Source organism: Rhinolophus ferrumequinum, chromosome X, assembly GCF_004115265.2.
Source record: "Rhinolophus ferrumequinum isolate MPI-CBG mRhiFer1 chromosome X, mRhiFer1_v1.p, whole genome shotgun sequence".
Lineage (NCBI taxonomy): Eukaryota > Metazoa > Chordata > Mammalia > Chiroptera > Rhinolophidae > Rhinolophus > Rhinolophus ferrumequinum.
This window is the reverse complement of record NC_046284.1, coordinates 77,720,191-77,732,425: the sequence shown is the minus strand read 5'-3', so window position 1 is coordinate 77,732,425 and position 12,235 is coordinate 77,720,191. Positions and strand designations below refer to the sequence as shown.

Genomic DNA, 12,235 nt, shown 5'->3' with positions numbered 1-12,235 from the left:
AGCCATATAGGGGAAGGGAAAGAAAGAGAAAGGAGGGAAATTAGAGGCTGAAATGCAGCCAGCAAAACTAGCTACCACTTCCTGTTAGATTCACCGGTCAGGTCAATTGCAGTTATGCAAACACAGCAACCTTCTTGTCTCTCTCCTAAAAAGCTTTAAATGTCAATGTCTTAGTCAACTTAGACTCATAACAAAATACCACAGACTGGATGGTTTAAAGAACAGGAATTTATTTCTCACAGTTATTGAACCTGGGGAAGTCCAATTAACATGCTGTCCAATTTGCTTCCCAGGTGAGGGCTCTCTTTCTGGCTTGCAGAGAGTGGAGAGAGAGAAGATTCTGTTCTCTCTTCCTCTTAGAAGGACAATAATCCCATCATAATGGTTTTACCCTGATGACCTCATATAAACCTCAAATTACCTCTCAAAGGCTCCACCTCCAAATAGCATCACATTGGGGGTTAGTACCTCAACATATGAATTGGGAGGCACAAAAATTCAGTCCATAATGATCAAGTATCTCCTCCATTCCAGTACTCAGTTCTTTGTTAAATAAGGCACTATTAGCTTCAGAGGCTATAGCTGAAAAATACCTTCATGGCATAGAATTCAGGGCTTTGCTTTTACCTTTCACAATTTCAGACATGCATGAGAACTTTTTTCAGGAAGCATGACCCAGCCTGGCCTGAAGCATGGCTGTTCACCTTCATGAGACCCTCTGGCTTTTTGGAGCCTGACTGTATAATAGTTTTAAGTCTGGTAACTATAGCTATGCTAAACTCATCTCCCAAAAGGCAGTCTCCAGGATCCCCATCAATATCTTGTTGTCAACTGCATTACAGAAAAGATGATCATTACATACAACATCTTAAAACATTGGTCAGTGATTGTTGAGTGTTCATAGAGTGCTTTGTAATAGCCAAGAAGGGATTCCTTACCTGAAGCAGTTTTATACTCTAAGGAGTCAAGACAAGGTAATGAGTGAGACAAGATGGAAAATCATGAAAAAGACTCAGGGACACTTATGAGAATAAAAATACATTATGTGATAGTTTGCTCTAAATTTTGAAGTACAGTCAATGCATATTATTTGCCTTCCTATTCTTGATAAGGTGTCTTAAAGCATCATACAAACCAACTGATAATAAAGAGAAACATGTAACAAATACCTAAAGGCATTATGTATATAATGTCAGATAGTATTAGCACAGAAAAGGGAGTGGTCAGTTCGGGCAGGGGCAACCAAAGGGGCTTCAAAAAGACCAGAACAGCGATGGATGAATAGGTATGATTCACGAAAACAGAGAGGTTGGGAATGGCATTTCAAGGGAAGAAGGTGGTATGAACAAAATGTATACGGATTGGAATTGATCAATCAACACTCATTCATTCTACCAATATTTATTAAACATCTGTGACATGATAAGTACTATGCTAGATGTTAGGGCTATAGCACTGACTATAACTTGTGTGGTCCTTGTCCTCATAGAGTTTACATTGCAATGATAGAAAGAAACAATAAATAAATGAATAGCCATTTTGTACTTGTGATAAACGCATGAGAGAGAGAATAGTTAGGTAGAGAGGGGAAGCCTACTATACAGTAGGTGGTCAGAGAAGACCTATATGAGGAGGTAACTTTTAACTTGGCCCTAAAAGATTACCAGAAGCCAATGTAATATAATTGTGGAACATGTGGAACAATTGAGCATGTGAGAACAGATTTATGGAGAAGCTGGATGACATAGTTGGTGAGGAAGAGTGCGCCTACCTTGAGGGAGGAATATAAACTTTATCTGGAGGCAGTGGGGAGTCATTGAGAGCTTTGGAAAGGGGTTTTGATCAAAGTTATGGTTCAGGAGGATAAATGAGGTGGCTTGAGGAAATTAGTTTGGAGAATGGTGTGATTGGAGGAGAGCAACTCAGTTAGGGAAACATTATAATTGTCCAGGCATGAGGTAATGACTGCCCAGACTAGGATAGCTGCATAGTGGAAACTGAGAGGAAAGGTGAAGTGAAAGCTGTGGCAAAGGAACAATTGATAGGACTTAGCAACTGATGGGAGGTGGAATGCAGAAGTTGAAGGAGAGAGAAGAATCAAACATGATAGTGAGCTTTTAATCCTTGGTTATAGGAAATAGATGTCTTCCTCCAGAGAAAAATTCAAAAGACGAGTTGGTCTGAGGGAGAAATAATCAGAGGTTTTGTTGAGTTATTGTTGACATGTTAGTGGGAACCCCAAGTGGAAATGTCCAGTAGACAAATGGCAATGTGGCCTAAAAGTGGCCATAGAGAAAAACAATAGCTCCAAACTGGGCATGTGATTATGGGAACAAAAAAATTAAGGGATGGGGGACATTATCCTGTATTCAGCAATCACCTATTAATGCCTGAATGGGTCTTCTGCATTAACAACTTGATGCTGGGATTCAGGGCTATGGAGGTTCACTACCAAGTGGCTTAGATAACAGGGGCACAGATTTTGAAAGCTGTCAGCTCACTTGTTCAGCCAGCCATATTCTTCAGTCAAGAACATCACAGCTGTGAATGATCAAGAGGTAGACTTTATCAAGATAAATATTGGTCCAAGGAACATTAAGCAAATCTTGGGGTGCTGGAAGCAAGTAGCCACAAGAAATGATAATATAATTGTATGACAAGTAGAATGTTTTAATCATTTAATTCTATCTTAAAACTTTGACTGCAAGGTAACATTCTATCATTTCTAACCCCCAACACACACCCCACACACAAATGCAATGGAATGATTAAAACTGTTAAGCTTGGATCAGCACCATCAGTAGTTCTTATCCAACAACTAACCTCCCAGACTGTAGCCATTTCTGTTTAACAGAAAGTGTGTGTAGAGTTATGTGTGTGTGTGTGTGTGTGTGTGTGTGTAATGTTCTGATGTGAAAATTGATGTATCTCTTGGGGGTAAGAGCATTGGTATGACAGTCAATTATTTCTTTACAATTTATATCAATTCTATTTGCAAAAAAGATCAAAAGTGTTTCTGTATGCTATCTTCCAAGTGAAAATCTGGGTATCCTGAGTTTCATTTCAAGATCCTCTCTTTTCTTTCCAGATCACATCTGTGGGAAACTGGTCAGTGTTACCATCTGGTTTAGAGCTGTTGTGCTACATTTTTTCTAGGGGAATTCACATTTAAGTGTATTTTCCTGCGTACATCATGTTTTAATTTAATAAAAAGTATCTCTAGCGTAGATTCCAAAATAAGAAACTACCTGTGGAGAGGCAGCATGAAATGGCAAAAATGCAAACTCATATCAGTAGACCTGGGGTTTCAGTCTTGTTTCTGCAATGTATTGGGTATATGTTTTGTTTGTTTTTTTAATTTGTGAAATTAGGTTGATGATATCATTAATTTTGAAAAGTAACATAAGGGGATTGCTGTGAAGGTTTGTAAGTTGGACAATACATATGTTAGTCATCTATAACGGCAGACTTTCAGACTCTGATACTTTAGTGACATTATTGGGATGGGGAACAATTCAGCCTATCACATTATATCAGTCAAGAAGCTTCATTGTCTACCTTGTTCAAATGAGCCTTCTTGGGAACTAATTCAGAGCTGTACTCAGTATGTGGCTAAAAGTGGCCTCTGCCATTGTTGGCATTTAGAATGAAATGCAAGAAATGTTGGGTTTCTACAACTGGGCACTTGTCCTCGAGGGAGTATGTTTTGTCTCTGCAACGTGGCTTTCAGGAAAAAGAACAAAACATGTTGTTATATAGCAGTTTCTCCTGCCAACTCATATTCACAGTGACATTTCTTCACCTTCACAGATGTGGCTGGTTTCATGGAGGCAGAACCCCTGGTCTCAATGATCGAGGGCTATGATGCTCGGCTCAAATGCAAGGCAGCTAAATATATCTACAATCATCTCGCTTGGTTCAGCCCCCTTGGGGAGAAGTTTCCTGTTATAGACACAGAAACCTTGAAAAATAACTACTCCATCTCACTGACGCTGGTGATTAAGAATGTGACCCAGAAGGATAAAGGGCAGTACAAGTGCAAGGCTTGGGCCCAGAGGAACATCACCAAAATGATGCAACATAATACTCAGCTCTTAATTAGAGGTAGAATTGGAGGGACTTTCTCATAACTTCTTAGCATTTAAGTCAACTGCTGGGTGGGCTATGGAACCAGGATATGGCTCTTGCTTCTGTATTACTTATAGGCTAAGCCAGTCAATCTTTTGTTTCCTGAAGCCTCTTGGAGATATTCCAAGGAATAGATCTCGAATGAATTGTATTCTCTGTCAAACAGATGATAGAAAAATTTGGAAAAGGAACTTTTTGATCTCTCTAATACCAAGACTCTTCAGCAGTCAGTTTTATTGCTTGAGGTTGCTAAGGGTCACCTTACTAAGTGAAGATTAAGGAATAACTTGAAGGACACAAAATGTAAACCACTGCACACTTTACCCATACGGTAGATTTTTATCCCTATCCATCCTATTTTCTCCTGAATATGGTAACACTTAACCATCCAAATGTCTGATTAAACATGAGGGGTGAGACAAAGATTAAATGCCATATTTGTGGTACCCTGCATCAAAATCTTGTCTTCTTTTACCCTGGTCTCTACAGAAAGAGTGGCTCCATTCATTATTGAGAATCTCACCAATATTGAGGTCAACAGCAGTGGCAAGATTTTGCTGGATTGCAAAGTGAATGGAACACCATGGCCCAAGATCGACTGGTTGAAAAATGGAGTTCCTGTTCTCCCTGCTTCAGGTGAGTCTGAAGATCTTGTGTAGTTATTTCCAAGTCTGAAGACCAATCAGGAGGGCTTGAATTGGTGTAACTCCTTACAGATTACTTGACTTTGAAACCGTTCCAAGTTTGATTTAATGAGATGGGGGCTTCACGTGTTCTAAGACTGGGCTTCAGGGATAACACCTCAGATACTAATGACAGGGGTATTGTCAATGCAGGAATCTTCTTTGAGAACAACACCCTTATTATTGAGCGAGCCAAGAAAGAAGATGAGGGCTTATATCTGTGCAAAGCAACCAATGAGTTGGGGGAAGTCAGCACAGCAGCTTTTATCACTGTGGAAGGTAAGTTGGAAATTCCTGGCTACATTGGTAATCAGTAATGGAACTCAGAAAAGAAAAAAAAATGCATTTTGTGATGGGTGCACAGTGTGGAAGAACAATGAAGAAGGCAAGCATGGGTATACATACAAGTACTGTCCTTAACATATCCACTTTCAATGGGAAGGTGTGTGGAATAGTATGATTTGGAAAACCTGAGTTCACATCCCAATACTTGTGAACTTGGTGAGATCTAGGACAAGTCATTTAGCCTTTCTGGATCTCAGATTTCTCATTTCTGAAATGAGAATAACACCAGCTGTATGTATTCTATCTTTCACAGGTGGTACAAATGAAGGCCAAGACATGGGAATGCTTTACAAAATATAAAGTATCAAATGAGAGTACTTCCTTTTGGTTGATTGGAAAATATTGGGAGGCATTTGGAAATATAAACAGAGAATGTTAGACCTTTGATCACCTTTCATTGTAAATATGAAGCCTAAAGAGAGTAAGACACTTGAAGCTTATGGAAAGGTCTTTTGACTGCAGTGTCCTGTGCTGCTATGATGAGTATATAACTGTTAAGGGCAAAGCTGTGTGTGTTCAAAGACATGTTACTGGTTGGAATACCGTCTTGGCCTCACTACAGCCATTTGAACATTCAGCTATTCTTGTCTATGACATATCAGGCAAACCATATAAGCTGATTTAACAATCTAGCCTCCCAGTGATCTGAGATAATCCACAGAGTGTGTACTATAAAAAACAAAAATGATAATAATACGAATAAGATAGCTAAAATAAATTGCCTGCCATGTTTTGTGTTACTTTCACTTCTCATTATCTCCTTTATTTAATCCTCTCGATAACTCTATGTGGTATTTCATTATTCCCACTTTTAGATAGGGAAACTGAGTCAAAACGAGGTTAGTACCTTGTTTAAAGTCATGCAGCTGGTAAGTGGTAGAGCCAGGATTTAAACTCAGGCAATTTTCTGCCACAGAACCAATGGAGATATGGATATATATATCCATATCCAGTATGTTTACAGCTCATATTTTGAGTCATCTAGTACAATTATCAGGGATGTTTTTCTCTAAGTCTCAGTAGGCAAGGCCCACACACCATAAAAATTTCACACATGCATACACACAATTTGGCGACATTAGTCTTTTAGAAATAAAATGTGCTTTGTAAAAGGCAGTAATTTTCTCTTGCTTCTCCTCAGTCTCTGCAATGAATTAACTCATTTTCCTTTTAATAAATTCTGACTTCTTTACAGGCTCTGAAGAGAAATCCAATATTGAAGTCATCATTCTTGTTTGTACTGGCCTTGCAGCTACCCTTTTCTGGCTTCTTCTTACCCTGGTCATTCGCAAACTCCGAAAGGTAAGGGACAAAAGGTATTTTGGGGCCTTGGGACTGGCGCATTCTGCAGTTTAGATGGTTTTAAGGCTGAACCTGGTTTATGTTTTGTCTCAGATCAGTCTCTTGAAAGATGGTAATATTTATCCAGGCTAGGGAGAATGTGTCCAAGCAGTGTGTGTGTGTGTGTGTGTGTGTGTGTGTGTGTGTGAGAGAGAGAGAGAGAGAGAGAGAGAGAGAGAGAGAGAGAGAGAGAGAGAGAGAGAGAGAGAGACAGCGAGAGAGAGGTGTCCGTGTGAGAGGTGTATGTGTGTGTGTGTGTGTGTGTGTGTGTGTTGGGGACTAAAATGTAATGGAGTTTTTACTTCCTGCCTCCTAAAACATTGGGAACTGATATAAGAACACAACTTCTCACTCAGATTCTACCTTCAGTTTTTCATTAGTACAGCTAATGCTGTCAAGGATTATTTTTAGGGGATTGTAATGTATCAGCTGGGTTGGTGGCTAATATTCATACTTATAACTATATAAATATTATATCTACTAATGTGATATGTTTTCATAGAACATGGATTAACATATAGTCGCCACAGCTAAAGCCCTACTAAGTGATAAATGGGCTTTTATTTACTTTTGTTTCTGAGACTACTTGTTTTAAAAAAAACATTTTTCATGTGCTAAGAACTCCATTTTGTAAAAGTTAAACTATTAGGGGAAAAATTAATGTGAACTTAGGCACAACCTCCTTTTGCTGAGCACTGATGCAGGTAATTGGCAGGAAGACAAGGTTAGGTCTGTCATTCCTGATGAAATGTGTCAGAGGTCTTCTAGGCCAAGCTAATGGATAGCTGTGGTAGACATTCCAGGGGTGTCATGGAGCTCCAAGTTTTCCTGCTAGTTAAGCCGCTGGGTCATATCTCAGCCCCAAGCCATGCTAGCTGTCACACGGGTCCTTTTCTTTCTTTAGACTCCAGGAACTCAGATTCCTTTTTTCAAATAATGGCCCCTACTTTACCCTATTTCAGATTCCCTTCAAGGCTGGTTACAGAATTGGCCAATCTTATTGGTTTCCCTTTCCTTGCTAACATTGAACACAAGAACCACATCTTTTGATTTAAAAGGGTTTCAATGCTATTACAGAGAATAAATAGAAAGAGATAAAAATGAATGCAGGGATGGGAGAGGAGGTTGACAAAATGTCTTGCATCTTATTAAAGATCTCCTAGATATTAGCTCTAGTCTGGGATTCCTTATTCCACATGTCTTCCTGATTTTCTTCTTTATTAATAAAGGTAGAATTTAACCTTCTGCTTTCTCCTTTCCCTAGAACAACCTTCTGCTTCTCTTTTTCCAACATCCTGACATAAGGATGCATCTAGGATGGAGATAAAGGTTGGAAGTAAAAGGTTGTATCTTAGCGTCAAGTTGGTCATTTTTATCTCAGGGGACTTCTAGATGGATGATGTCCATCCTGGTCACAGGAAAAGCAACTCAAGGCCATCATTTCCCATTTGGTCTCCACACTGAAGTTTGAGGTGGACTCATCTACTCTTTCCTGTCTTTCTTAATCACAGGATCAGTAGATGTTTGATGTGCCTCAGGCTGTGGTCATTGTTGGGGCCAGAGTCATAATCTCGCAGCATGCACATATTTCTTCTGTTCCTAACTTAGTGTGTGACTTTCGACAAGTTCTTTTACCTCTCTGATCTTCTCTTTCTCCATCTGCAAAATGAGGGGATTGGACTAAAGCCCTGTTTTCAAACCTTTTTATTAAAAATTACTTACTTGTACTGCATGTAATACTCTCATATTTTCTTTCTTTTTCTTTTTTTAAATGCTGGCTATGAACTTATATATTTTTCAACCAACTGATAAGCCATAACCCAATCTTTGAAAGCACTACACTAGATTTCTGAAAACCCTTCTAACTAGTTATAATTTCCTATTATTCCATTTTTCTAACTCTTTCTTCTTTAACTGAAATTGAATCTTCTCTGTATTGAGAGAGTGATCTACACTGGAAAATTTAGGGCTGGGACTTAAAGTTTTTGTGGCATTAGCTAGACTCATCTTAGAGAGAGAGAAATGATCCACTTGGCTCACTTCCTCTAAGACTGTCACATTAGTAATAACGTCAGTAAATTACACCAACTGGTACTTAAGAAACCTAACCTCTAGCCCTTAGTCAGCTGTCAGACCTTCATAAGGAGTAAGAGAAAAGTGACTGACAGCAAAGGCTGCTCTTGGAACCAGAGAATGGGGAAACAAAAAAAAAGATGCCGAAGCTCAACTAGAGCAGTATTCCTAAAACCAAATAGAAAGTGTACCAGTAAAATGTCTGAATTCTGTGCCATTGATTCTAGGAGTGAGGAAGTAGTAAGGAAGTGCTGAATGGAGTAGAAATAATAGTCCCAAAGTAGATGATGAGAGATGGAGGAAGGAAGGGCCAGGAATTTGTTGAGAACAATGATCTTTGATTCTCTTTATGGGTGAAAAGCCCAAAAGGAGGAAGTGACTTGCCTAAGGTCATGAACTCCTTAATGGAAAATCCAGAATGAGAACACATATCTAGTTATTGTTTTTTTGTTTAATGAAAATAAATAAATGGGTAATAATAATGTATCATTGTGTTTGAAAATCTAGGAAATCCCAATATATGAAGACAAAAAAAAACATAATAGCATTCACAGACAACCAATAATAAATTTTGTTGGATTTCCATCCTTTTATTTATTTATTTGTTTGTTTGTTTGTTTATTTATTTATTATTTTTGGGGTGACAATTGTTAGTAAAATTACATGGATTTCAGGTGTACAATTCTGTATTACATCATCTATAAATCCCATTGTATGTTCACCACCCAGAGTCAGTTCTTCCATCACCATAGATTTCCATCCTTTTATTTTATTGTGGATTTTGAGAATGGCTGAGGTCATATTATATATTGCATTTTTGTATGCAGTATTAATCCAATATAATATAATCTTTTACCATTTTACTCACTAAAAACATCATTTTAATAGCTACAGAATAGATCTAAAACCAATTGAACATATAAGTCCCAGTTTCTTACATTCCCAGTTTCTTACTAATAGAAATAACCATGATGAGTACGTTTGGACAAAAAGGTTTTTTCTTGATATTTTATTATTAAAATTTAAAAGTAGAGAAAAGTTAAAAGACTTGTAAGTAAACACACATACACCCACTATCTAGATTCAATAATTAACATTTTTCTGTATTTCCTTTATCACATATCTACTTTTCTATCAATTTTACTATTTATCCATCAACCGATTTTATTTTTTGATGCATTACAAACCAAGTTGCAGACACTATATTTTACCTTTTAATATTTAAGCATGCATATCATTAACTAGAGTTATATTTACATAACATTCTCTCTTTAAGTAAAATTTACATAGTTAAATGCATAAAACATAGGTATACCATTTGATGAGTTTTAATACATGCATATACCTTGTGTCACCCCAATCTATATAAAGATACAGAATATTACCATCACCTCAGAGAGTTCCAACTTGGAGCCAGTCCCCATCCCTATCTCCATCTCCACAGAAGGAAGGGCAGTTTTGAATTTTTTTCACTGGAGATTTGTTTTGTCTATTATAGAAATTAATTTATAAAAGAATCAAACAGTATATTAGATTTCCTCCATTTAGCACAGTGTTGTGAGATTTGTCCATCTTGTTATATGCATTTTATTTTTTTAATTGTTTATTCTTTGTTATTGCTGAGTAGGATGTCATTGTGTAAATATAACAGAGTTTGTTTAGCCACTTCCCTGCTAATGGATCCCTGGGTTGTCTCCATTTTGGAACTATTATGAATAAAGTGCTGCGAACATTCCACCAAGTGTACCTTGTGGACATACGTATGCTATCATTTCACTTGGAAAATATCTAGAAGTGAAAGATTTATGTCATAGGACAGGTGTATGCTTAGTTGTTTTTTTTCAACTTGCAGAAATATTTCCAAATGGTGTGCCATTTCATAATTTTGCCAACAATGTAAAAGGTCTAGTTGATCCACATCCTCACCAACAGTTGATGTCAATCTGTTTTTTTTTAACATTCAGTATTGTTTTATATTAATTTCAGGTGTATGCATAGTAGTTAGACATTTATATAATTTAAGTAGCTATCCTCCTGACTAGTCTAGTACCCACCTAGCACTATACATAGTTATTACCATATTATTGACTATATACATATTCCCTATGCCCTACATCCCCATGACTATTTTGTAACTACCAATTTGTATGTCTTAATCCCATAACCTTTTTTACCATGCCCTTCAAACCCCTCGCATCTATTACCCGCATAAATCTAGTACCCATCTGGCACCATAAATAGTTATTACAGTATAACTGACTGTATTCCTTATGCTATACCCTACATCTCCATGACTACTTTGTAAAAACCAATTTGTACTTCTTAATGCCTTCCCCTTTTACAGCCCTCCAAACTCTCTCCCATCTGGCAACCATCAAAATGTTCTCTGTGTCTATGAAACTTTTTCCGTTTTGTTTGTTTGTTCACTTAATTGCTTGCTTGCTTTCTTCTTCTTGTTTCCACATATAAACAAAATCACATTGCATCCGTTCTTGTTTCCCTGAAATACTCCACTCAGCGCAACACCCTCCAGGTCCATCCATGCTGCCACAGATGGCAAGAACCCTTTTCCTTCCATGGCTGAGCAATTTTCCATTGTATATATGTGCCACCTAATCTATATCCATTAATCCATTGATGGAAAAAAAAGCTGCCTCCACATGTTGTCCATTGCAAACAGTGTTGCAATGAACACAAGGATGCACAAGTCCCCTTGAAGTAGCATTTTCAGTATCTTCGGGTAAATACCCAGAAGTGGGATTACTGGGTCCTTTTTGTCTCTTGTTATAGTTTGTTTAAAGTCCATTTTGTCTAGATAAGTAATGCTACTGCCATTTTTTTGTTTGGTTCCATTTGACTTTTCTTTTTTTTAATTTCTTTAAAAATTTTGGGGGTTACAATTGTTAGTGAAATTACATAGAATTCAGGTGTACAATTCTGTATTACATCATCTATAAATCCCATTGTGTGTTCACCAAACAGAGTCAGTTCAACTTCCATCACCATTTTTTGATCCCCCTTGCCCTCATCTCCCACCCCACCCCCATTACACTCTAATAACCACTAAACTATTGTCACTGTCTATGAGTTTTTGTATCTCATTTGTTTGTCTTGTTCTTTTGTTGTTTTTGGTTTATATACCACATGCCAGTGAAATCATATGGTTCTCTGCTTTTTCTGTCTGACTTATTTCGCTTAGCATTATACTCTCAAGATCCATTCATGTTGTCACAAATGTACCTATATCATCTTTTCTTACCGCCGAATAGTATTCCATTGTGTATATATACCACAACTGCTTTATCCATTCATCTATCAAAGGACACTTTGGTTGTTTCCATGTCTTGGCCACCGTAAACAAAGCTGCAATGAACATTGGAGCACGCGTGTCTTTATGTATAAATGTTTTCAGATTTTTTGGGTAGATACCCAGGAGAGGAATTGCTGGGTCATATGGTAATTCTATTCGTAATTTTTTGAGGAACCTCCACACTGCCTTCCATAACGGCTGCACCAGTCTGCATTCCCAGCAACAGTGTATGAGGGTTCCTTTTTCTCCACAGCCTCTCCAACACTTGTTACTATTTGTCTTGTTGATGATAGCCATTCTGACTGGGGTGAGGTGATATCTCATTGTGGTTTTTATTTGCATTTCTCTGATGATT

The 12,235-nt window shown here is 37.7% G+C and overlaps 1 protein-coding gene across 3 annotated transcripts in view; it reads left to right on the top strand.

Moving 5' to 3' along the window:
- Positions 1 to 12,235, top strand: part of LOC117026978 (vascular endothelial growth factor receptor kdr-like) — a 348,517-nt gene that overhangs the window by 200,846 nt on the left and 135,436 nt on the right. For all 3 annotated transcript variants that reach the window (XM_033114327.1, XM_033114346.1, XM_033114337.1), the window contains 4 exons: positions 3,811 to 4,104; positions 4,618 to 4,764; positions 4,965 to 5,090; positions 6,352 to 6,458. In XM_033114327.1, the coding sequence (XP_032970218.1) occupies positions 3,811 to 4,104; positions 4,618 to 4,764; positions 4,965 to 5,090; positions 6,352 to 6,458 (674 nt within the window). The remainder of the gene's footprint in view (positions 1 to 3,810; positions 4,105 to 4,617; positions 4,765 to 4,964; positions 5,091 to 6,351; positions 6,459 to 12,235) is intronic.